This window comes from Apostichopus japonicus, chromosome 2 (genome assembly GCF_037975245.1).
Source record: "Apostichopus japonicus isolate 1M-3 chromosome 2, ASM3797524v1, whole genome shotgun sequence".
NCBI lineage: Eukaryota > Metazoa > Echinodermata > Holothuroidea > Aspidochirotida > Stichopodidae > Apostichopus > Apostichopus japonicus.
In genome coordinates this window covers 10,283,749-10,310,240 of record NC_092562.1, presented here as the reverse complement: position 1 = coordinate 10,310,240, position 26,492 = coordinate 10,283,749, and the positions used below count along the sequence as shown (strand labels likewise).

At 38.6% G+C, this 26,492-nt stretch overlaps 3 protein-coding genes and 1 long non-coding RNA gene across 4 annotated transcripts in view; 2 read left to right on the top strand and 2 right to left on the bottom strand.

Annotated features, from left to right (window-relative positions):
- Positions 1 to 3,551: 3,551 nt before the first annotated feature.
- Positions 3,552 to 5,293, bottom strand: LOC139977553 (uncharacterized). Its single transcript, XR_011796591.1, has 2 exons — positions 5,046 to 5,293; positions 3,552 to 4,581 (listed from the first exon to the last, which is right to left on the bottom strand). It is a non-coding gene; the product is annotated as an uncharacterized lncRNA (long non-coding RNA).
- Positions 5,294 to 5,341: 48 nt separating this feature from the next.
- Positions 5,342 to 13,042, top strand: LOC139977509 (piggyBac transposable element-derived protein 4-like). The gene is made up of 3 exons (XM_071986865.1): positions 5,342 to 5,612; positions 7,276 to 7,584; positions 7,750 to 13,042. Exons 1-3 carry the CDS (start codon positions 5,472 to 5,474, stop codon positions 9,244 to 9,246), a joined length of 1,947 nt encoding a protein of 648 aa, XP_071842966.1. The 5' UTR covers positions 5,342 to 5,471; the 3' UTR covers positions 9,247 to 13,042.
- A 1,241-nt stretch (positions 13,043 to 14,283) lies between these two features.
- On the top strand, positions 14,284 to 22,254 carry LOC139977503 (piggyBac transposable element-derived protein 4-like). The gene is made up of 3 exons (XM_071986858.1): positions 14,284 to 14,807; positions 16,472 to 16,780; positions 16,946 to 22,254. Exons 1-3 carry the CDS (start codon positions 14,667 to 14,669, stop codon positions 18,443 to 18,445), a joined length of 1,950 nt encoding a protein of 649 aa, XP_071842959.1. The 5' UTR covers positions 14,284 to 14,666; the 3' UTR covers positions 18,446 to 22,254.
- Positions 20,132 to 26,492, bottom strand: part of LOC139977524 (serine palmitoyltransferase 1-like) — a 26,520-nt gene continuing 20,159 nt past the window's right edge. The window contains exon 14 of the mRNA XM_071986890.1: positions 20,132 to 26,271. Coding sequence (XP_071842991.1) covers positions 26,169 to 26,271 — 103 coding nt within the window. The 3' untranslated portion in view covers positions 20,132 to 26,168. The remainder of the gene's footprint in view (positions 26,272 to 26,492) is intronic.

Here is a 26,492-nt window from a genome sequence, read left to right as displayed (position 1 = left end):
ATTTATATAGTCAAACTTTTTGTATTTGAGACGTGCAATAAATGTTTGCTAGCTCATGGACTACATACGGGGAACCCATTCAACCCAAGACTATCAGTAATCTGTAGCGACGTAAGGACAGCGACGTTTGAGTTCGATCTCTCCTACACTGTGTCAATGGGCTGATGTCAGCAACGCAATTTCAACAACGGCTGGTGCTGTTTTTGGCTGCTGAAGACATGGTTGAAGTTAGCACCACCGGGTAGCATACATCAAATGAAACAAGCAACTTGTAAGGACGCCAATTAACGTATCAGACTTGTTTCCATCTTTTGCATTCGCTCATTCATTAGTTTTGTTGCTTATTTTGATAACGCCTAATGGGTACTTGAGATCTTTACGACTAACGCGGTATAGCAGGATATCATGGATTGTCGGACTCCCAAAATTCACTCAAAAGATGGTGGGGACATGGTATATCATGTCCCCACCTCTGAAAATTTTGGTGGGGACGCGTCCCCGTGACCCTGCGGGAAACGGCGCCCCTGAAATACACAGACCATTAGGACACTTGCTCAGATGCAACACAAAACTCAATGGCAAGACAAGATAATTTTAATGGCCTCAAATTTTTTCAAGGACAAAAGGTGTTGAATGGCATTCAATTGTACTCTGTTGATATGAATTGAACAGAACATGCTTTAGTAGAGTAAATTAGGATTTATAAAACGATGGATTAACATTAAAGCGTGCACTGAGAATAGCAATTGAGACATTTCGACCGCTTAATTTTTTCTCTTTATTTTTTATAATGGGATCACAAAATACTGTATGGAGACTAAAAGTCAAAATCATTAATGACACATATTCCTAACACAAGACTTACAAATTTGCCATATACTGCGGGTGATACATCCTCATATCAAAGATGGAGAGGGATGAACTTGTTTGTATGTTCATTAATTTAGGTTTTAGCCAGAAGGAGATCCTTTATTACTTTGACAGCAAAGCATCTGATAATAGTTAGGCGAAAGACATCTCAGACGCATTCTGAGGAGCCTCTTCTTGTATCGCATGGAACATTCAGACATTGTGGATGTGGAGATTTTTATATTGTGGCAAGCCTAGGCACAGACCTTCCTGTGGTGTTAGTCGAACGAACGTACCAATTGTCTGTCTCCAGCATTTTTTAGTTAAGTATAAGCTTGACTTCTGTGGTGTACGTATCTTGCATGTAGACAAATATGTTACACTATGTAGGTACTGTGTACCGCCACTTCTTACTATCTTCAGTATAGAACGTAAAATTAACGTAAAAACGTCTTGGAGCAGCAGACGACACCCGTTACCTAGCAATAACCGTGCCTGTAGCCTAACGTGATAGCTATATTCCCGTCGAGCAGCATTAGGCTTTGTTCCACGGAGAATTCCGTGGTTGCACTGAACTAAACATTTCCCCACATTTCTACATTCACTTATAGCGAGTAATAATTACGTTAGTCCATATGAGACAAAGCTTGCCCCTGGAGCTGTATTAATAAGTAAGATCTATTATTAGCTCATACCAGCATGCTGGTGTGAGCTATTGTTACAGTGCGGCGTCTATCACTCTATCCGTCAACAATTGGTAAAACCGCTCCCACTCGCACAGTGTTTGATGGAATTTCATGAAACTTGGACACAAGGACCATTAGGTATAGGTCCATCAGAGATGGTCCAAAATTTGGGGTCAAAGGTCACCTGTGGGCCGTAATGGACCATTTAGTGGAAATACGCAAAATGCTTCTTCTCCAATAGATTCCATGGTACAATGTTGAGGGTTTGTCACGATAGTACTATGGAAGTTTTACCTTCAGGGTGTTCATGAGTTTGAGATCAAAGATCAACTATGGGTCTTTTGTGGCCCGGGCCGTGGCCCTATATTTTCAAATTGCTCCTGTTCGTACAGTGTATGGCCAGTTTTATAATGAAACTTGGTCACAACGTTCCTCGGGATGAGAGTTACGAGGGGTGTTCAGAAAATTGAGGTCAAATGTCATTTAGGGGGTCATCGGGGGTCATTCTTTGTAATATTTTCAAATATCTCAATCTCCTCAAGATTTTGATGGATCATATTCAAAGTTGAACTGATGATTGTTGGATTGTGTATGAATAAGGTGATGCCTAATAATTTTTGGTCAAAAGTTAATTAATTACAATTAATCCCCATTGTTTAAAAAAATCTGAGCCTTCACCTTTTGCCAAAGCTCCTTTAATTTGTCTCCCAGTCTCTGCAGTGTTTGTTTACATTTGTGGTTAAGCTCTGCAGAGGCTGTTAGTGGAAATAAAGCAGGACTGGGAGTTGTTATTAACTGTTGAACTGTAAGCATGAGAGCCCAATAGCAAATCAGCACTTGCCGATTCTTAGAAGTCTTTGAGCCTGAGGTATGTAGGCAGCCAGCCAAAATTTTGGCAAGGAGTGCTTCAGGTCTGCTCAGGTAGAGGGGAGAAAGTTTAATAGGGTAGGTCAGTGGTATTGTTTGAGAGAGTGGGGAAAATAGGATTTAAAGGGGGAAAATAGGAATTATAGCCAGTGGTGTAGCCAGGATTCTGCTTACGGAGGTAGGGGGGGGGGGTATCCCTCATGGGCCCAAAATTGGTGGAATCTGAAAAATGACCTGAAATTTGGTGGGCCATAAAGTTTTGTGGGCCCTACATTTTTAAGCTCGAAAAGGTATGAGCTTCTGCACCATTGGTGCTCTAGTGTAGAAGGCTTGCCTTCATTCAAGAGAATAAGGTTGAACGTTAGCATATTAGCACTATTTCGTAGGCCTGAAGTACCAGTACCTTCTTACGCCGTTAGTTCCCATGTCCGATCCGTCTTGGTGCAAATCTTTCACGAAGTCACTAACACTGTTCTCGAACTGCTACAGAGAAATATCAGTTTGGTACCACCCTGGAACACATCACATGACCCTCCCACTGATCTGTACACTAACTGGATTGGAGCAACAGGCCTACTCTGTGAAGTCACCGGAAGTTACTGTCCGCCATGTTTGTTCACCCAAGAAGAGCGATACGGTTCACTGATTTTGTATGCTAGCGATATTTGAACGTTGATTTAATGAGTGTTTTCTTGTAGACAGAAAGTATCCAAGACAAGAGAAGGGGCGCTGATATTAGGTGTGTGTCACTGAGGTGGTGGGGGGGGGAGGTGGTCGGGAGACGTGCCCCCGTACTCAATATTAGATTGATTTTTTTATTGCGGTTAATTGACTAAGTAAAATGAGGGTTGCAAAAGCAGATCAATATGGACAACTCAAAAGCCTTTCCGAATATATTCTTGGTCGAAAGCAACATTGAGGGGTTGGTGTGGCGGGAGGGGGGAGGTGGGGGGACTCAAAAATTCGAAGTTTTCAAACAGTTGTAGTCTAAGAGCAATCTCGTGAGTCATAAACTGTGGTATTTCATGTTTATGCTGTAATGCTATTGTCTTTACTGGTTGGGTGCTTGCAGTTTCAGCTTCACCCTTAAATGATTACAAATAGAGAACCGACAAGGTAAACTATGAAAGCACATAATGGAAACAAATATCCTTTTCTTTAAATATATTCAGTTAAAGTGACACAGTTGTAAGAATATTGATTGTAGTGACTTGTTAGCACTTACAAAGTCCAACAAGAACTTCATTTCCAGAAAATTTAAAATCATTACACTCGGGACCCTGGAAGTCAATGCAATGTTTCTGGTGGTTAAAATTTATAAAAAGAAATATAAGTAAATCAGCAAGAACTTCACATATAAAAGAATATTATAAAAATATTGTTAAGAAATGTATAATGGTAAGAACTTCACATTTCATAATCTTAAAACATTACAGTATGGGCAGAGGAAGTCAGTGCAATGCTTCTGGTGGTTAAAAATGTCATGAAACTTTCCAAAAAGACTATAAAGGTAAGGTCCTTATGTATAAAAAGTAAAACGATACATAGGGTGGAACCTGCAAATCCATGAAATGCTTCTAGTGCTTGCAAATTATCATTTAACCTATACAAAAACAAATTCCGGCAAGAACTTAACACCAAACAATATGAAATCACGAGATGTTTTGCCACTAGAGGTCAGAGAAATGTTTCCATATTGTTTAAAAACATAATGAAACTTAAACTTCTTCTTCATTAACTGTATGATTGGATGGCAGAACTGTGATAATTATGATGGCAACAGAGCCTAAAAAGTACTGACAAATCTTTACTATAAGTTCTATCATTTTTACACTTGGAATGTTCAGCCACATCCCCCATGTTCCCCCATGTGTGATTACTGCCATGTCTTTCTGCTTATATTGCTCTCATGAAACTTTCTCTATGGTCTCTTATGCCCTTGAACATGTCTCTTGACATAAAAAGAATGAAAAGATAAATAGTTTCAACCCAGTATGCATGAAAATGTATGTGATGTCGGGTATTTTGCACTTTAGCTTTCTAGGAGACTCCATTATAGCATATGTAGGATCTCCAGGGGTACTCCATGTTCACTGCACTCCGCATTTGGTAATTCATGTTTTGTACATGGGATTGGGCTGGATCGTCTTGCAGATGGTGGTTTACGAGTTGGAGTAATCTGCAAATTACATAAACAAAACATCGAAATTTTTAATATAAATATAAAATTCATCTGTAGAAACGAAATAATTTCACCTGTAGGCAGCAGATCAATTGAATTGTAACCTGTCCTTAGTAATACTCATTCATAAAAGGAGAGGCTTCAAATTTCCAAATAAGTCAAGCTTAGGCTTGTGCCTTGAGTTAGGCAACAACTCTCTGTTTTCAAAACTGAGTTAGGTGGTAAGCCTATGTATACCCTTTCAATTATTAAGCTACACATAACTCCTTATGTATTCAGTACGTCACGCAGTGTACTGAAAACTGTACTTTGATGCAAGTAGACCCAAATATGTCGAAAAGCTAATGTTACTTATCATGTAACTTATTTCTTTCGCGAAACACGTCCATATTCTCGCCAGTGCATACAACGTAGTACAAAAGACTAACTAGAATTCATCCCAAGTAATCGGCATAGCCTACCTGTGAAAGGTTAACCCCTTTTCTCGTTTTCCACGAACATCCCGGTTTGTGCATCCATAGGCTGAACAGGCATTCTTTTCAAAACATCAGATATTAAACGAGTGAGGTAAAGTTACTAAACGAGTGAGGTAAAGTTATTTCTTTTAGGATAATGCGAAGTGCTGACTGCCGATTCCGTACCTAGCTACAACAGAACAAGAAATGTTTGGCGTCTTTTTGGGTGATTCAAGATGGCCGCAAACCCACTTCCGGTAGCTTCACAGGGAATAGACCAGCTAGCGCTCAGAAGCGGCGAGCCGCCAATCCAGTTAGTGTACAGATCAGTGGACCCTCCATGCACGGTTGCGCGCGCAAATTGACGTGAACCCTTCAGATTCATTTACCTAGCTCGAAGATCGCTCACTTTACTTTTGCAAAAATTCAAATATGGCTACAAATGTACCACGCAGTCACTCCCAAGAGATGTGGGACGATTTGTTCGATACCGATACCATTAATGTAGAGGACCAGGACGCTCTGGTCGAACCAGTTTATCAAGATTCGGTCCTTTTTGAGGATTCAGAAATTGTAAGTCGATATCGTTGTTTACAACAAAGGCTAGGCTAGGGGTTTTACTAAAACGAATGACAATTGCATTACACATAACGAATGATTTATGTTGTAGCATGGTGGGCTCATAATTGACGCACTTAAGGATTTGATCAACGATATCTATCAAGGAAAAATCCTAATCACTCGACTGTATGTGTTTTTCATACGTGTAATTCCTCAGAAATGTTATGATCTCAAAATATTTAAAGTTCTGTGCTTATGCACCGTACAATTGAGCAGAATTTTACCACAAAATGTCTGCCGTGTCAAGTTCTTTCATACCCCTAAATTGACACATTCGTTGTAAAGCTAACTGTAGTGTAGGCCTTAGTATACATCCATTGACTTAAGATGCTGTTTGCTATGCTCTGAGCCTCAAAGCTCAGACTGGTCAGGTTCCAAAGAGCAGTGTTATCATATTGAGATAGTGTGGTTATTTTTAGGGAGTAAGACTTCCAAACGCCCAAGAAAAGTGCAAAACTGGTGGGAGGGTGTTCAAAGCTTAAAAAATACCACAATTTGGTCAGCAAATAGCTGAAATTGATTCAAACTCATGAAATATGCCATTCTGCTTGACTGCAAAAAGTTAAGGTGACATGCTGTATCGTTGTAATTGAAGGTGCGTCAATTTCAGGGGTGCGTCAATTATGAAGCCTTTACTATACACACTAAAACATTGCGTTGACTAAAACAAATGACAGTTGTGACAGCACAGACATTTACATCCAACCGGATATCACAGTTCAGACTTCGTGGTTATATTAAAGCCACGCAAACCGAGTGGACGCAAAGTGCGTGGCTTACAGATCTAGTAAAGTACGGACAAGATACTAACGCACCTTATAGTAAGGGAAATTGTAAGTCTGATTTTAAAAATTAAATTTAACATGATTTTTCCGATATTAATTGTTTGAAACTATCAATACTATTTAATCTTGAAACGGCTTCAGTTATCTTTTTATATAAATCTACAGAGGTAAAAAGCACAGCACTCAAGCACATTCTCACACAAAATCTTTCCCTGTGGTTTCTATCTGTAAATTACACCAAAACCCTGCAACCACGTAACATGCGATTTTCCTCAAATCATTTTTGTGCAGAAAACCAATAACGGCATTTACTCCACTCACTCATTCTATCTCCACTCACCACTGTCATTCGTTGTCATTTGCTGTCATTCGCGAATGATATTTAACCCTGTACAAAGTCAATTGTCATTCGCTGTCATTCGTTTTAGTTTGTCCCTAGAGGCTAGGCCTCACGTTATGCCAACGTTTGGCTGTAATTGTAGAATGTTAAGAAAGAAACAACTTAGAATAATAATGATAACCAATAATTATTGTTACATACTGTAAGAAAAATAAAACAGGAAGGCCAAATAAAATTGCGAAAAAGGGGAATCCATTGTATATTTTTATCATTTTGGGGGGGTGGCCAAATGAACAAAGAATAGGCCTAATGTTATAATGCTAAGCTTATGCCATTGTATAGAAATGTATGTAATTCTAGAATGTAAACAAAGAAAATTCTTGGAATAATTATGATATTAGCAAATGAATTTACAAAGTATGGGGAACAATTGGCATTTCTTTTTTTGGGCCAAGTGATTTTACAAAACTGTCATGCCTTTTGTTTTCAGGGAAATACTGTTCAACTGGCACCAGCCTTTGAGGATCTGCCAGATGAGGCACCCGCAGCAGTTGTGCCTGAAGCCACTGGTGCACCAGTGGTAGTACCTCCACCAAAGAGGCCATCAACACCACCACCAACCATCTCGGCCCAGGAGCGGAAGGCTTTCAGAGAAAGGGTGAGACAACGAAAAGCCACCCTCTCCGCTCTTGGGAAGGAAGCTGATGTGCAGCAGAAGATGGATCTTCTGGTGGAGGACGAAGAGGATCGTCACAACTGCTGCGGGGACTGGAAGTGGGAGAGTTTCACTGAAGACAAAGTGAGTAATCATATTTCTGTTACTTTACTAACCAATATTTTTTTTGAAGCCTACTATGGACCCGAAAACCTGCCAACTGTGTAAACCTGAGTTTTAGTTACCTACAAAATAAAATATTGATATTTTTTTTGTATTTATACATTCAAGTTTCCTTTTATTCAACAGCCTTACATCAACGAAGAGGGGCAGTTTGCCAGGGAGGGAGAGGATCCCCGAGGTATTTCAGGAGCGGCCCGGGGGGCAGTGACTGAGCTAGATTTGTTGAGACTGTTTCTCACCGAAGCAGTCTTGACAAATTTGGTCAACCAGACGAATCTGTATGCGACGCAAGAAAGGGCCAAGGAAGGAGGTAGTAAAGAGCCCTGGTCGCCTGTTACTACAGAGGAGATAATGGCCTTCATTGGGGTAGCTATTGCCATGGGTATTGTCCACAAAGGTGAATTGAGAGAATACTGGTCAACTACACCACTCTTAGAAACACCATGGTTTCCTTCTGTAATGTCAGGTCATCGTTTCTGCATGATTCAAAGGTATTTGCATCTTGCGAATAACAGGACTGCCTCAACTGCTGATGGAAAGCTCTGTGATAAGTTGTACAAAGTACGCCCCTTACTTGATTCCTTACTCACATCTTTCCCTCAGCACTATCATCCGGGTAAGAATCTCAGTCTGGATGAACAGATGCTCGGGACCAAGGCCCGTTGCAGCTTCATCCAGTACATGAAGGACAAGCCCACAAAGAGAGGGGTGAAATTGTGGGTCCTCTGTGACTCACAAGTTCACTATTGTTTGAATTTCCAAATTTACACAGGTGGTACAGGAGAAAAAGGATTGAGCTTCCGTGTCGTGAATGAGCTGATGAGTCCGTACCTGGGTAAATTTCATCACCTGTACACTGATAATTTTTACACGTCTCCAGAGTTACTAGCTCACCTGCTCACTCACGACACATTGGCTGTTGGAACGGTTCGCCAGGATCGTCTCAGTATGCCAATGCGATTGAGGACATCTGTCGAAGTCTTCGAGCCGGGTCAATCTGTTTTCTACAGTAGCCACAAAATGACAGTTTGTCGGTGGAAGGACAAGAGAGATGTGTTTTGTCTATCTACAGTTCATGGCAACACGTTGGATACGATTGCTCGTAGAAAGAGGGGTACTCGTGGTGAAATGGAAGATGTTCAGAAACCAAAGATGGTTTTAGACTACAACACCCACATGGGTGGTGTAGATGTGTACGATCAGCTTCTGTCGTACAATCCTGTACAACGCCGGTACAAGCGCTGGTGGATAAAAATATTTTTTCGATTGATAGATATGACAATTGTGAATTCCTTTGCTCTTTGGAAGCTGAAGCAGGTCAATCTCCCACGTAACAGTCACAAAAAGTTTAGAATTGCACTTGCTGAACAATTGGTTGCCCCCTACAGAGAGAGATATGCCCGCCCACTTCAGAGTCGACAGATACCAAACCGAATGAAACACGTCTCTGATCCAACCTCGTACACCCCTCGAAAAAAATGTGCAGTTTGCCAAGATGACAACCGCAAAACAACTAGTGGTTGTAGGAACTGCGGTGATACCATCCGCCTGCACTTCTGCAACGATGATGGCCAAATGTCATGCTTTGTCAAATATCATACCAAACATGATTACACAGGCTGAAAGCTGTCCCTCCGATCTCTCTCCTGACTGCTTCAACTTCCAAAATCATAAGTTTCATATCTAGCAATCGAATAAATGCTGTTTGTACACCTTCTATTTCAACAATAATATTCACTGTGTTCCCATTTTGGCTATGATAAACACTAAACATTCTCTTGAACTTTACACTTGTGTGAAAAGTTGGAAGTTTGAACCCTTTTTTTTGTACTTGATACTACTGATGGGAGGTAGTATCATTGATTGATGATGATAGATTACAATTGAAACCATTTGTTTTTCAGAGAGTTGTAGTTTTCTAAAATGGCAATTAACAACCCAGAAGTATTGTGATGGACTTTTTCCTTGTTATTGAAGTCCATACCAATACTTTGATGCTTCTCCCCTTTCTTTGTTGAGCATACAGATAAGTCTGCTTTGTTTCTTGCTGCTCTTGAAATTCCTCAACCAACTGAAGAATCCGCCTCATCACCAACTGGAAAGGATTATTATTATTTAGAAAGGGGGGGGAGGAGATCTAGAACTTGGGGGGGGGGATTCCAGGTCTCTTACTCTTAATTGATTTTGAAAAAGCATTCGACTCAGTTTCACATGAATTTATTTTCAAAACGCTAGATTTGTTTAATTTTGGGGAAGGCTTTAAAAGATGGATCTCAATTTTTACAACAATGCACAATCTTCAGTCTTGGTTAACGGCCACATGACCCGATTTTTTGATATTAATTCAGGATGCCGTCAAGGGGATGGTCTTTCGCCTTATATTTTTCTTCTGTGTTCTCAGATTTGAAATATTGCCATTAATAATTGTGTGGATATTAAGGTTATTATCATACGTGATATGGAATATAAAGTTTTATAATATGCCGATGACACAACTATTATTTTAGATGGCACTGAAAATTCTCTTTCACAAACTTTCAAGCTTCTGGAAAACTTCCATAATATATCTGGTTTGAAAATTAACATGGATAAAACTAGTGCTGTTTGGATAGGATCCAAAAAAGGTAGTGATGATGTTTTATGTAAGAATTATAACTTATCTTGGGTTGGCGATAATATATTCAGTTATCTTGGGGTAACATTGTGTACACAACTGGATGTTATCGTGAATGTAAATGATGTAACTACGATGCAGGCTATTACAAAACAAATTCACCACTGGTCAAAGAGGTTTTTGACAGTTTTAGGTAGAATAGTTGTGGTAAAATCCCTTTTGTTGCCAAAGTTGAACCATCTCGTTCTTTCACTTCCAACCCCAAGTAAAGAAATTATCAAGGAGATTAATTCCAAGTTTTATAACTCTGTATGGGGAGGTAAAGTAGATAGGATCAGTAGAAATCAAAAGGCGCTTCCTGTTATAAAGGGAGGTGCTGGTATGATCCAATTTGAACCTTTCGAGAAGGCACTTAAGATTACTTGGATTCGTAGATTACTTAAATATAACATCGACAGTAAGGTGTATAATTTATATAAAGTGAATACTCCTCATTGTAATTTTGATTACTCTTCTGGTACTTATTGGGATAGAGTTATTAAAGAAAGTAAAAATACCTCTTGGAAAGGTGTTTTTTCAGCCTGGAAAGATTTCACCGTTTTGCTCAAGCCCCAAAATATTCATGATGTTTTAAGTTCCAGTATTTGGCACAACGAAAATATTAAGGTGGGTAATACATGTATGCATTTTTAGCTCATACCAGCATGCTGGTGTGAGCTATTGTTACAGTGCGGCGTCTATCACTCTATCCGTCAACAATTGGTAAAACCGCTGCCACTCGCACAGTGTTTGATGGAATTTCATGAAACTTGGACACAAGGACTATTGGGTATAGGGTCATCAGAGATGGTCCAAAATTTGGGGTCAAAGGTCACCTGTGGGCCGTAATGGGACATTTTGTGGAAATACGCAAAATGCTTCTTCTCCTACAGATTCCATGGTACAATGTTGAGGGTTTGTCACGATAGTACTACGGTAGTTTTACCTTCAGGGTGTTCATGAATTTGAGATCAAAGATCAACTAGGGGTCTTTTGTGGCCCGGGCCGTGGCCCTATATTTTCAAATTGCTCCTGTTCGTACAGTGTATGGCCAATTATAATGAAACTTGGTCACAATGTTCCTCGGGATGAGAGTTACGAGGGGTGTTCAGAGAATTGAGGTCAAATGTCATTTAGGGGGTCATCGGGGGTCATTCTTTGTAATATTTTCAAATATCTCAATCTCCTCAAGATTTTGATGGATCATATTCAAAGTTGAACTGATGATTGTTGGATTGTGTATGAATAAGGTGATGCATAATAATTTTTGGTCAAAAGTTAATTAATTACAATTAATCCCCATTGTTTAAAAAAAATCTGAGCCTTCACTTTTTGCCAAAGCTCCTTTAATTTGTCTCCCAATCTCTGCATTGTTTGTTTACATTTGTGGTTAAGCTCTGCAGAAGCTGTTAGTGGAATTAAAGCAGGACTGGGAGTTGTTATTAACTGTTGAACTGTAAGCATGAGAGCCCTATAGCCAATCAGCACTTGCCGATTCTTAGAAGTCTTTGAGCCTGAGGTATGTAGGCAGCTTGTGAAGTTATATAGGGAGTGCTTGTGAAGTTATGTCTGCTAAGGTAGAGGGGAGAAGGTTTAATAGGGAACAGTAGGTCAGTGGTATTGTTTGAGAGAGTGGGTAAAATAGGATTTAAAGGGGAAAATAGGAATTATAGCCAGTGGTGTGGCCAGGATTCTGCTAACTGAGGGGGGGGGGGGTATCCCTCATAGGCCCAAAAAATTGGTTTTGTGGGCCCTACATTTTTAAGCTCGAAAAGGTATGAGCTTCTGCACCATTGGTGCTCTAGTGTATAAAGATTGGCAAAGACATGGTATATTATATGTTAATGATCTGGTAAACTGTAACGGTGAGTTCTTATCTGCCGATGAGATTTATACAAAATATGATGTGAGAACAAATTTTCTTCACGTGCATGGTATTAAAAAAGCAATAGAGAAATCCTTTTCTGGTCTATTAGGCCATATAAATATTTCTCTTGCACTCCCATTTCAAGGCTTTCATATTAAAACTGTTTTTATGGATCCAAAAGGGTGTAAAAGGTTTTTATAATATTCTATTAACAAATAATAAGGTCCAATATAAATGTATTCACAAATGGAACATGCTCTTGTCCCCAATTTTGTCTGAAGTAGATTGGTATAAGGTGTGCACATACAATTGGAAATGTACTTCTGAGGTGAAGCTCCGTTGGTTCCCATTTCGTCTGCTTAACAGAATTTTAGGGACAAATACTCTTATGGTTAAAATTGGCAAAACCATTGATCCATTGTGCACTTTTTGTGGGGTAGCAGATGAGAGTTTAATTCATTTATTCTGGGAATGCAGCTTCACTCAGAAAGTATGGAGGGATTTTCAAATCTGGGTTCAAATTAAATTGAACATTAATATTGTAGTTAGTAAAGAGCTTGTTTTGTTTGGAAATTATTTGTACAAAGACTATGTGTTTAATAACATCCTTCTGGTTCTGAAATTTTGTGTCTACAAAAGTAAGGTTAAAAATGAGAAACCTTCCTTTAACTATGGTAAAATTGATTTAAAGAATTTTTATCTAAAAGAAAAGTTTATGTATCAAACTAGTTGTAAGCAAAATGCTTTTGATATCAGATGGCATAAGTGGAAATCTTTATTTGAAGTTTAATGATTTATTTTTTGTTGTCATTAATATTGACTATTGGTCATAAAGTATATGTTATTATGAAATGTACATTGTTTGGACTCTTGTTGGAATGATAATAAAAAAAGGAAAACCCCGTGGTTGCACTGAACTAAACATTTCCCCACATTTCTACATTCACTTTATAGCGAGTAATAATTACGTTAGTCCATATGAGACAAAGCTTGCCCCTAGAGCTGTATTAATAAGTAAGATCTATTATTAGCTCATACCAGCATGCTGGTGTGAGCTATTGTTACAGTGCGGCGTCTATCACTCTATCCGTCAACAATTGGTAAAACCGCTCCCACTCGCACAGTGTTTGATGGAATTTCATGAAACTTGGACACAAGGACCATTAGGTATAGGTCCATCAGAGATGGTCCGAAATTTGGGGTCAAAGGTCACCTGTGGGCCGTAATGGACCATTTTGTGGAAATACGCAAAATGCTTCTTCTCCAACAGATTCCATGGTACAATGTTGAGGGTTTGTCACGATAGTACTATGGAAGTTTTACCTTCAGGGTGTTCATGAATTTGAGATCAAAGATCAACTATGGGTCTTTTGTGGCCCCGGCCGTGGCCCTATATTTTCAAATTGCTCCTGTTCGTACAGTGTATGGCCAGTTATAATGAAACTTGGTCACAACGTTCCTCGGGATGAGAGTTACGAGGGGTGTTCAGAAAATTGAGGTCAAATGTCATTTAGGGGGTCATCGGGGGTCATTCTTTGTAATATTTTCAAATATCTCAATCTCCTCAAGATTTTGATGGATCATATTCAAAGTTGAACTGATGATTGTTGGATTGTGTATGAATAAGGTTATGCCTAATAATTTTTGGTCAAAAGTTAATTAATTACAATTAATCCCCATTGTTTAAAAAAATCTGAGCCTTCACCTTTTGCCAAAGCTCCTTTAATTTGTCTCCCAGTCTCTGCAGTGTTTGTTTACATTTGTGGTTAAGCTCTGCAGAGGCTGTTAGTGGAATTAAAGCAGGACTGGGAGTTGTTATTAACTGTTGAACTGTAAGCATGAGAGCCCAATAGCCAATCAGCACTTGCCGATTCTTAGAAGTCTTTGAGCCTGAGGTATGTAGGCAGCCAGCCAAAATTTTGACAAGGAGTGCTTCAGGTCTGCTCAGGTAGAGGGGAGAAAGTTAAATAGGGTAGGTCAGTGGTATTGTTTGAGAGAGTGGGGAAAATAGGATTTAAAGGGGGAAAATAGGAATTATAGCCAGTGGTGTAGCCAGGATTCTGCTTACGGAGGGAGGGGGGGGGGGTATCCCTCATGGGCCCAAAATTGGTGGAATCTGAAAAATGACCTGAAATTTGGTGGGCCATAAAGTTTTGTGGGCCCTACATTTTTAAGCTCGAAAAGGTATGAGCTTCTGCACCATTGGTGCTCTAGTGTAGAAGGCTTGCCTTCATTCAAGAGAATAAGGTTGAACGTTAGCATATTAGCACTATTTCGTAGGCCTGAAGTACCAGTACCTTCTTACGCCGTTAGTTCCCATGTCCGATCCGTCTTGGTGCAAATCTTTCACGAAGTCACTAACACTTTTCTCGAACTGCTACAGAGAAATATCAGTTTGGTACCACCCTGGAACACATCACATGACCCTCCATGCATGGTTATGCGCGCCAATTTGACGTGAACCCTTCAGATTAATTTACCTAGCTCGATGATCGCGCACTTTACTTTTGCAAAAATTCAAATATGGCTACAAATGTACCACGCTGTCACTCCCAAGAGATGTGGGACGATTTGTTCGATACCGATACCATTAATGTAGAGGACCAGGACGCTCTGGTCGAACCAGTTTATCAAGATTCGGTCCTTTTTGAGGATTCAGAAATTGTAAGTCGATAGCGTTGTTTACAACAAAGGCTAGGCTAGGGGTTTTACTAAAACGAATGACAATTGCATTACACATAACGAATGATTTATGTTGTAGCATGGTGGGCTCATAATTGACGCACTTAAGGATTTGATCAACGATATCTATCAAGGAAAAGTCCTAATCACTCGACTGTATGTGTTTTTCATACGTGTAATTCCTCAGAAATGTTATGATCTCAAAATATTTAAAGTTCTGTGCTTATGCACCGTACAATTGAGCAGAATTTTACCACAAAATGTCTGCCGTGTCAAGTTCTTTCATACCCCTAAATTGACACATTCGTTGTAAAGCTAACTGTAGTGTAGGCCTTAGTATACATCAATTGACTTAAGATGCTGTTTGCTATGCTCTGAGCCTCAAAGCTCAGACTGGTCAGGTTCCAAAGAGCAGTGTTATCATATTGAGATAGTGTGGTTATTTTTAGGGAGTAAGACTTCCAAATGCCCAAGAAAAGTGCAAAACTGGTGGGAGGGTGTTAAAAGCTTAAAAAATACCACAATTTGGTCAGCAAATAGCTGAAATTGATTCAAACTCATGAACTATGTCATTCTGCTTGACTGCAAAAAGTTAAGGTGACATGCTGTATCGTTGCTAATAATTGAAGGTGCGTCAATTTCAGGGGTGCGTCAATTATGAAGCCTTTACTATACACACTAAAACATTGCGTTTGACTAAAACAAATGACAGTTGTGACAGCACAGACATTTACTTCAACCGGATATCACAGTTCAGACTTCGTGGTTATATTAAAGCCACGCAAACCGAGTGGACGCAAAGTGCGTGGCTTACAGATCTAGTAAAGTACGGACAAGATACTAACGCACCTTATAGTAAGCGAAATTGTAAGTCTGATGTTAAAAAGTAAATTTAACGTTATTTTTCCGATTTTAATTGTTAGAAACTAACAATACTATTTAATCTTGAAACGGCTTCAGTTATCTTTTTATATAAATCTACAGAGGTAAAAAGCACAGCACTCAAGCACATTCTCACACAAAATCTTTCCCTGTGGTTTCTATCTGTAAATTATGTCCAAAACCCTGCAACCACGTAACATGCGATTTTCCTCAAATCATTTTTGGCCGAAAACTAATAACCGCATTTACTCCACCCACTCATTCTATCTCTTCTCACCACTCTCCTTCGTTGTCATTCGCTGTCATTCGCGAATGATATTTAACCCTGTACAAAGTCAATTGTCATTCGCTGTCATACGTTTTAGTTTGTCCCTAGGCCAGGCCTCAGGTTATGCCAACATTTGGCTGTAATTGTAGAATGTTAAGAAAGAAACAACTTAGAATAATGATGAAAACCAATAATTATTGTTACATACTGTACGAAAAATAAAACAAGAAGGCCAAATAAAATTGCGAAAAAGGGAAATCCATTGTATATTTGTATCATTTTGGGGGATGGCCAAATGAACAAAGAATAGGCCTAATGTTATAATGCTAAGCTAATCCCATTGTAAAGAAATGTATGTAATTTTAGAATGTAAACAAAGTCAATTCTTGGAATAAATATGATATTAGCAAATGAATTTACAAAATAGGGGGAACAATTGGCATTTCTTTTTTTGGGCCTAGTGATTTTACAAAACTGTCATGCCTTTTGTTTTCAGGGAAATACTGTTCAACTGGCACCAGCCTTTGAGGAACTGCCAGATGAGGCACCCGCAGCAGTTGTGCCTGAAGCCACTGGTGCACCAGTGGTAGTACCTCCACCAAAGAGGCCATCAACACCACCACCAACCATCTCGGCCCAGGAGCGGAAGGCTTTCAGAGAAAGGGTGAGACAACGAAAAGCCACCCTCTCCGCTCTTGGGAAGAAAGCTGATCTGCAGCAGAAGATGGATCTTCTGGTGGAAGACGAAGAGGATCGTCACAACTGCTGCGGGGACTGGAAGTGGGAGAGTTTCACTGAAAACAAAGTGAGTAATCATATTTCTGTTACTTTACTAACCAATATTTTTTTTGAAGCCTACTATGGACCGGAAAACCTGCCAACTGTGTAAACCTGAGTTTTAGTTATCTACAAAATAAAATATTGATATTTTTTTTGTATTTATACATTCAATTTTCCTTTTATTCAACAGCCTTACATCAACGAAGAGGGGCAGTTTGCCAGGGAGGGAGAGGATCCCCGAGGTATTTCAGGAGCGGCCCGGAGGGCAGTGACTGAGCTAGATTTGTTGAGACTGTTTCTCACCGAAGCAGTCTTGACAAATTTGGTGAAGCAGACGAATCTGTATGCAATGCAAGAAAGGGCCAAGGAAGGAGGTAGTAATGAGCGCTGGTCGCCCGTTACTAGAGAGGAGATAATGGCCTTCATTGGGGTAGCTATTGCCATGGGTATTGTCCACAAAGGTGACTTGAGAGAATACTGGTCAACTACACCACTCTTAGAAACACCATGGTTTCCTTCTGTAATGTCAGGTCATCGTTTCGCCATGATTCAAAGGTATTTGCATCTTGCGGATAACACTAGGGCTGACTTGACTGCTGATGGGAAGCTCTGTGATAAGTTGTACAAAGTACGCCCCTTACTTGATTCCTTACTCATATCTTTCCCTCAGCACTATCATCCGGGTAAGAACCTCAGTCTGGATGAACAGATGCTCGGGACCAAGGCCCGTTGCAGCTTCATCCAGTACATGAAGGACAAGCCCACAAAGAGAGGGGTGAAATTGTGGGTCCTCTGTGACTCACAAGTTCACTATTGTTTGAATTTCCAAATTTACACAGGTGGTACAGGAGAAAAAGGATTGAGCTTCCGTGTCGTGAATGAGCTGATGAGTCCGTACCTGGGTAAATTTCATCACCTGTACACTGATAATTTTTACACGTCTCCAGAGTTACTAGCTCACCTGCTCACTCACGACACATTGGCTGTTGGAACGGTTCGCCAGGATCGTCTCAGTATGCCAATGCGATTGAGGACATCTGTGGAAGTCTTCGAGCCGGGTCAATCTGTTTTCTACAGTAGCCACAAAATGACAGTTTGTCGGTGGATGGACAAGAGAGATGTGTTTTGTCTGTCTACAGTTCATGGCAACACGTTGGATACGATTACTCGTAGAAAGAGGGGTACTCGTGAAATGGAAGATGTTCAGAAACCAAAGATGGTTTTAGACTACAACACCCACATGGGTGGTGTAGATGTGTATGATCAGCTTCTGTCCTACAATCCTTTACAACGCCGGTACAAGCGCTGGTGGATAAAAATATTTTTTCGATTGATAGATATGACAGTTGTGAATTCCTATGCTCTTTGGAAGTTGAAGCAGGTCAATCCCCCCCCAAAGAACAGTCACAAAAAGTTTAGAATTGCACTTGCTGAGCAATTGGTTGCCCCCTACAGAGAGAGATATGCCCGCCCACTTCAGAGTCGACAGATACCAAACCGAATGAAACACGTCTCTGATCCAACCTCGTACACCCCTCGAAAAAAATGTGCAGTCTGCCAAGATGACAACCGCAAAACAACTAGTGGTTGTAGGAACTGCGGTGATACCATCCGCCTGCATTTCTGCAACGATGATGGCCAAATGTCATGCTTTGCCAAATATCATACCAAACATGATTACACAGGCTGAAAGCTGTCCCTCCGATCTCTCTCCTGACTGCTTCAACTTCCAAAATCATAAGTTTCATATCTAGCAATCGAATAAATGCTGTTTGTACACCTTCTTCTATTTCAACAATAAAATTCACTGTGTTCCCATTTTGGCTATGATAAACACTATACATTCTCTTGAACTTTACACTTGTGTGAAAGCTTGGAAGTTTGAACCCCTTTTTTTTTGTACTTGATACTACTGATGGGAGGTAGTATCATTGATTGATGATGATAGATTACAATTGAAACCATTTGTTTCTCAGAGAGTTTTAGTTTTCTAAAATGGCAATAACAACCCAGAAGTATTGTGATGGACTTTGTCCTTGTTATTAAAGTCCATACCAATACTTTGATGCTTCTCCCCTTTCTTTGTTGAGCATACAGATAAGTCTGCTTTGTTTCTTGCTGCTCTTGAAATTCCTCAACCAACTGAAGAATCCGCCTCATCACCAACTGGAAACGATTATTATTATTTAGAAAGGAGGGGGGGAGGAGATCTAGAACTTGGGGGGGGGGGATTCCAGGTCTCTTACTCTTAATTGATTTTGAAAAAGCATTCGACTCAGTTTCACATGAATTTATTTTCAAAACGCTAGATTTGTTTAATTTTGGGGAAGGCTTTAAAAGATGGATCTCAGTTTTTTACAACAATGCACAATCTTCAGTCTTGGTAAACGGCCACATGACCCGATTTTTTTATATTAATTCAGGATGCCGTCAAGGGGATGGTCTTTCGCCTTATATTTTTCTTCTGTGTTCTCAGATTTGAAATATTGCCATTAATAATTGTGTGGATATTAAGGGTATTATCATACGTGATATGGAATATAAAGTTTTACAATATGCCGATGACACAACTATTATTTTAGATGGCACTGAAAATTCTCTTTTCACAAACTTTCAAGCTTCTGGAAAACTTCCATAATATATCTGGTTTGAAAATTAACATGGATAAAACTAGTGCTGTTTGGATAGGATCCAAAAAAGGTAGTGATGATGTTTTATGTAAGAATTATAACTTATCTTGGGTTGGCGATAATATATTCAGTTATCTTGGGGTAACATTTTGTACACAACTGGATGTTATCGTGAATGTAAATGATGTAACTATGATGCAGGCTATTACAAAACAAATTCACCACTGGTCAAAGAGGTTTTTGACAGTTTTAGGTAGAATAGTTGTGGTAAAATCCCTTTTGTTGCCAAAGTTGAACCATCTCGTTCTTTCACTTCCAACCCCAAGTAAAGAAATTATCAAGGAGATTAATTCCAAGTTTTATAACTCTGTATGGGGAGGTAAAGTAGATAGGATCAGTAGAAATCAAAAGGCACTTCCTGTTATAAAGGGAGGTGCTGGTATGATCCAATTTGAACCTTTCTAGAAGGCACTTAAGATTACTTGGATTCGTAGATTACTTAAATATAACATCGACAGTAAGGTGTATAATTTATATAAAGTGAATACTCCTAATTGTAATTTTGATTACTCTTCTGGTACTTATTGGGATAGAGTTATTAAAGAAAGTAAAAATACCTTTTGGAAAGGTGTTTTTTCAGCCTGGAAAGATTTCACCGTTTCGCTCAAGCCCCAAAATATTCATGATGTTTTAAGTTCCAGTATTTGGCACAACGAAAATATTAAGGTGGGTAATACATGTATGCATTTTTAGCTCATACCAGCATGCTGGTGTGAGCTATTGTTACAGTGCGGCGTCTATCACTCTATCCGTCAACAATTGGTAAAACCGCTGCCACTCGCACAGTGTTTGATGGAATTTCATGAAACTTGGACACAAGGACCATTGGGTATAGGGTCATCAGAGATGGTCCAAAATTTGGGGTCAAAGGTCACCTGTGGGCCGTAATGGGCCATTTTGTGGAAATACGCAAAATGCTTCTTCTCCTACAGATTCCATGGTACAATGTTGAGGGTTTGTCACGATAGTACTACGGTAGTTTTACCTTCAGGGTGTTCATGAATTTGAGATCAAAGATCAACTATGGGTCTTTTGTGGCCCGGGCTGCGGCCCTATATTTTCAAATTGCTCCTGTTCGTACAGTGTATGGCCAATTATAATGAAACTTGGTCACAATGTTCCTCGGGATGAGAGTTACGAGGGGTGTTCAGAGAATTGAGGTCAAATGTCATTTAGGGGGTCATCGGGGGTCATTCTTTGTAATATTTTCAAATATCTCAATCTCCTCAAGATTTTGATGGATCATATTCAAAGTTGAACTGATGATTGTTGGATTGTGTATGAATAAGGTGATGCATAATAATTTTTGGTCAAAAGTTAATTAATTACAATTAATCCCCATTGTTTAAAAAAAATCTGAGCCTTCACTTTTTGCCAAAGCTCCTTTAATTTGTCTCCCAATCTCTGCATTGTTTGTTTACATTTGTGGTTAAGCTCTGCAGAAGCTGTTAGTGGAATTAAAGCAGGACTGGGAGTTGTTATTAACTGTTGAACTGTAAGCATGAGAGCCCTATAGCCAATCAGCACTTGCCGATTCTTAGAAGTCTTTGAGCCTGAGGTATGTAGGCAGCTTGTGAAGTTATATAGGGAGTGCTTGTGAAGTTATGTCTGCTAAGGTAGAGGGGAGAAGGTTTAATAGGGAACAGTAGGTCAGTGGTATTGTTTGAGAGAGTGGGTAAAATAGGATTTAAAGGGGAAAATAGGAATTATAGCCAGTGGTGTGGCCAGGATTCTGCTAACTGAGGGGGGGGGGGTATCCCTCATAGGCCCAAAAAATTGGTTTTGTGGGCCCTACATTTTTAAGCTCGAAAAGGTATGAGCTTCTGCACCATTGGTGCTCTAGTGTATAAAGATTGGCAAAGACATGGTATATTATATGTTAATGATCTGGTAAACTGTAACGGTGAGTTCTTATCTGCCGATGAGATTTATACAAAATATGATGTGAGAACAAATTTTCTTCACGTGCATGGTATTAAAAAAGCAATAGAGAAATCCTTTTCTGGTCTATTAGGCCATATAAATATTTCTCTTGCACTCCCATTTCAAGGCTTTCATATTAAAACTGTTTTTATGGATCCAAAAGGGTGTAAAAGGTTTTATAATATTCTATTAACAAATAATAAGGTCCAATATAAATGTATTCACAAATGGAACATGCTCTTGTCCCCAATTTTGTCTGAAGTAGATTGGTATAAGGTGTGCACATACAATTGGAAATGTACTTCTGAGGTGAAGCTCCGTTGGTTCCCATTTCGTCTGCTTAACAGAATTTTAGGGACAAATACTCTTATGGTTAAAATTGGCAAAACCATTGATCCATTGTGCACTTTTTGTGGGGTAGCAGATGAGAGTTTAATTCATTTATTCTGGGAATGCAGCTTCACTCAGAAAGTATGGAGGGATTTTCAAATCTGGGTTCAAATTAAATTGAACATTAATATTGTAGTTAGTAAAGAGCTTGTTTTGTTTGGAAATTATTTGTACAAAGACTATGTGTTTAATAACATCCTTCTGGTTCTGAAATTTTGTGTCTACAAAAGTAAGGTTAAAAATGAGAAACCTTCCTTTAACTATGGTAAAATTGATTTAAAGAATTTTTATCTAAAGGAAAAGTTTATATATCAAACTAGTTGTAAGCAAAATGCTTTTGATATCAGATGGCATTAAGTGGAAATCTTTATTTGAAGTTAAATGATTTATTTTTTGTTGTCATTAATATTGACTATTGGTCATAAAGTATATGTTATTATGAATTGTACATTGTTTGGACTCTTGTTGGAATGATAATAAAAAAAGGAAACCCCCCCCCCAAAAAAAAAAAGAACTTGGGGGGATTTTGAACTTGGGGGGTAGAACTGTGGGAGGGGGTTTAGAACTTGAGGGAGGTGGTTAGAACTTGGGGGAGGGGGTTTAGAACTTGAGGGGAGGGGGATTTAGAACTTGGGGGAATTTTTGAACTATCATTATTTACATTACAGTCTTACATAAAATTATTCACAAAAATGAGGAATAAAAATTAGTGAACAATCAAAATTGATCTTTTCTTCCTTTATTTTATGATATATAATATAGTATATGTCATAAATGTTTCATATATATATATATATATATATATATATATATATATATATATTTATATATATATATATATATATATATATATAGATAGATAGATAGATAGATAGATAGATATATCGCACATTGATAGGTAACATACAGATAAGATTTGAATATATAACAATTGGGGGGATTTTTGATAAACAAAATGGCAGCCTCATTTGCATAAATATGCATAGATTTGCATACTCAATATTTGATACTTGTAAATTTATGATATCCTAATTATATTCCTAATAGAGACAGTACCCAACTCCTCCAAATCACTTCCAACAAATGTATCATGTTCAAATGTATACATGATTTGATGTCCACATTGGGTCATAAACGTGTACTAAATATGAAATCAGTCATAACTCTGTCAATCTTCAACAGGTATCATCTGAAAGAGCAACACCAAAAGAACCTTTATCATATATTTTGAAGTCATTAGAGATTTTATTGGGTATTTTGTTGTTTTCCATGAAAAACAAAATGGCGGCCTAATTTGCATACTATAAATTTGCATATTTTTTTTCAATTCCAAATTTTGTTCACTATTGATCTAAATCAACTTCCTAATAGAGAAGTTGTCCCTAACCTTTATAAACCAGCCCTAACAAGATAAGTGCCCAAAATCCTTATTGTGTGCCCACCCACCCCCCCCCCCCCGCACATGCGGTAAAGGGAACAATGGATGGACTTGTAACCCAGAGGTCACTGGTTTCAGGTGCATAGACAAGGTTGGGGGGGGCGAAAGGGAGAGCTGCCCCCCATTGGGCATATTTTTTTGTATGTTTTTTTTTTATATCGCTAGTAATTTCAAAAGAGAAAATGCTAAGATGCAAGTTACAAGGCCTGGGAAGTGCCATTTCCACCAATATGGGAGGCATTTTCAGCCAAAATTTTCTTGTATGTTTCGTGCCAACCCATGGTGGCGCTACGTTTAAATAGTTTGCAAAGCCGTATCTACGTCTCTGATAGTTTGCCAACAGTTTGGCCCCTCCCTTGTCAAATTCCGCAATACGCACCTGACTGGTTCCAATCATATTCTAGCTAGAATTGTTTCTTTTCCAGAATCTCTACTCGTCACTGCCATCTGCAGTTGACTGTCTTTTAATGATACTAATTCCAGGTTGTATTTAACAAGTTATTTACAGAACATGTTATTTGTATTTCATTAAACTATCCTGTTATATTTCATATCTTGATGGAAACAATTTATTTCTTTTCCTCGATAATTCCCATAGGATGCCTAGCAATGGGAAATAAATGCAGGTATATGATCGATTTAACTTGAAACCCTATTGTTTAAACTGATTTAATTTGATAAACCCAATTCTCTTTTAGCCTGTTTACACCTACAAACAATACAATTATGCACATCATTACACAATTCCAGCTTAACATAACTGGGAGTTCATAGTTGGCCAAGCCTTGTTGACAAAGTATACAGACATTTCGAACCGAACCACTTGAAATTTGACATAATGACAAAACAACACTTAAATTTCACCTTAATCCATGTTTTATTTTTGCAAGTTTACAAAAGAAAGATGATACCTGTCTGAAGAACAAACAAAACTGTATATTGACAATTGAATACATCTCACATAACCCTACCACATCAATGACATCAGTAACTTGGGTTTGACGTAAAAAAAACGTTGAAATTTACATTTTGTCACATAAAAGAGTGTTCATTAGTCTTCGTCTTAAATCATTCTTTCATGTTTCTCAGACAGCAGGTTACTTTGAAGATCCTCATGAATCATAAAAAGGGTTAAAATAAATTCCAAGCAATATGATACTTTCGGTGACCATTTTTCTAAGGATTGTTCGTGATAGATTCATAGTCATTTAACTGATGAAATTTAACCGTCTACCTCATCTTAAATCACAAAACAGTTTATAAAAGAAAAATAAACAGAATCAGGCTTATTAATTGGTTACATTATTATTACATGCATAAATTACAGCAACTTTGAAGTCTGGTACTATGAAGAGAGCCAGGTGGTGGCTAGCTTCTCCAGGCTTGTAGGTTAAAATTACATTAGAAAAATTTACTGCTTACAAATAATTTCCTGTTTTTGCAATCTCTTCCCTTGTCTTTCACACTATCCCTTCTCTCTCCAATCATTGAAGTAGCTACATATATCAGAAAGTGATTAAACACCTTGGTCTACTATTGCAAGATGGAGAATATCAAAAGATGAGGGATTTGAACAAAGAATGTAAAAAGAGAGTTTTCCTTGGCATTGTAACATCGCTCACTGAGAAAACATGTCAGTCAATCAATTTTATCTACGATTTCTGTGATGGAACCGAAGTAATTTGCTCTTTGAACCTCCATTGGGAGCACCACCAAGGGCACGGAAGCACGTTTAATCTGGGGGGGGGGGCACCGAAGTCGAAGGGCCTTTTGCAGAAATTCGATTGGACTAATGCAGCCTGATATTTAGTACACTTTATAACTCTTTTTGTATTATCTTATTTGCGTATACACAATGTTACTACACTGAGGTGTTTCACACTCTGGTTCCTGTTCTTTAGTTACTTTATTGAAAAAGTATGTGGGCTTTGGAATTTTTGTTGCTGTTTCTTTTAACAGTTTCTCTCTTATTCGTTTTTGCTTCTGTGCCCGTGATCAAGAGTACAATTTTTATGTAGAAAAAGGGCACATTTTTAACCTGAAAAAAAGTGAGGGGGGGCACATGCCCCCTGTGCCCCGCCGCCCTTGAGCACCATTTTCCCAAACTTTTCTCCATTCCACCTCATCATAAGTTATCCTACTGAGGAGAAGAGTTTGAAGTAGCTTATAATTGGTAATAACAAGGTGGTCGGTACAAACCAATAAAGACAAAACAATTCAAACAACCATGGTAACATAAAAACAACATTGCACACAAATGGGAAAATTGAAGTGCTTGATTGAGAATGAAAAATATTAACAAATTAGTAATTAAAGATATTTATAATTGCTAGTACAAAACCATCGTCCCTTTCACTGCAAGACGGTAATCTGAAAGCTCCATGCAGGCTCAAGGAAATGACATAAGAAAATTTCATAGATGTTGAATCTCAAATCCCCCAAACCCCCCCCCCCCCCCCTGTAAAGGTTATTATGATTAGCATGCCATTCTAATATTTAACATGCCTGATACTTATGCATAAAATGTAGGATATTTCTTGCATTACAATATCATAACATCAAACATTGTAATTAATAGAGCAGTTAATTAAAATAAGATATCAGCTTCTTCATTAGCAACTACCATCTCAGAGATATTTTTTTACAAAACAAGATAAGTCAACCTTATAACCTCAGCGAACCTACATAGTAAAATGAAGCAGCTACTGGCCAAAAAGCTTCATTCTTATCATGTAGAGTAAAATACCAAAATCTTTGGCAGTTTTTCTGTTTATTTTCATTCACTCCCTAAATTAAGTGATATAGTCTCTGAAATATTTCAAGAAACCGTACCACTAATTCATATGAGACAGCAAGACTCCACAAGCCCACAGTTTCTTCGCAGAAAACTTGGAATTTGGGAAGATATGAAACAACTTGAGCACACTGTTATCTGAATTAGCCTCTCTGAGCCTGCACGGCTGACGCTGGATTTAACTACTTGCTTGTGTAGCTTCCTCTAGTAAATCTTTCAAGATGGACACTCCTTTGTCCAGCATTTCTTCAGTTAATTCAGTATTCACTGTCACCCTGATGCTGAAAGTTAAAGAGAGAAACAACCAACATGAACAACTACCCCAAACAGATCACATAAATCGTATTCCGTGTGGGTGATTTGGGGATTTTGATATGCTTGAAGTATTCACTTATAGCAAGCACCTCTATAGCATTACGTAAAGGCGAAGGTTGTAAATTTTCTTTTACTGATGAAACAGAAAATACCATTAAGACAGTGAAAGAAGACATACTTCCTCCTC

Bases quoted from the DNA above. Each gene is read 5' to 3' on its own strand.
- LOC139977509 (XM_071986865.1), top strand. From the start codon at position 5,472: ATGGCTACAAATGTACCACGCAGTCACTCCCAAGAGATGTGGGACGAT. The intron at 5,613-7,275 runs GTAAGTCGATAT...TTTTGTTTTCAG, and splicing joins TTTTTGAGGATTCAGAAATT to GGAAATACTGTTCAACTGGC. The intron at 7,585-7,749 runs GTGAGTAATCAT...TTTATTCAACAG, and splicing joins AGAGTTTCACTGAAGACAAA to CCTTACATCAACGAAGAGGG.
- LOC139977503 (XM_071986858.1), top strand. From the start codon at position 14,667: ATGGCTACAAATGTACCACGCTGTCACTCCCAAGAGATGTGGGACGAT. The intron at 14,808-16,471 runs GTAAGTCGATAG...TTTTGTTTTCAG, and splicing joins TTTTTGAGGATTCAGAAATT to GGAAATACTGTTCAACTGGC. The intron at 16,781-16,945 runs GTGAGTAATCAT...TTTATTCAACAG, and splicing joins AGAGTTTCACTGAAAACAAA to CCTTACATCAACGAAGAGGG.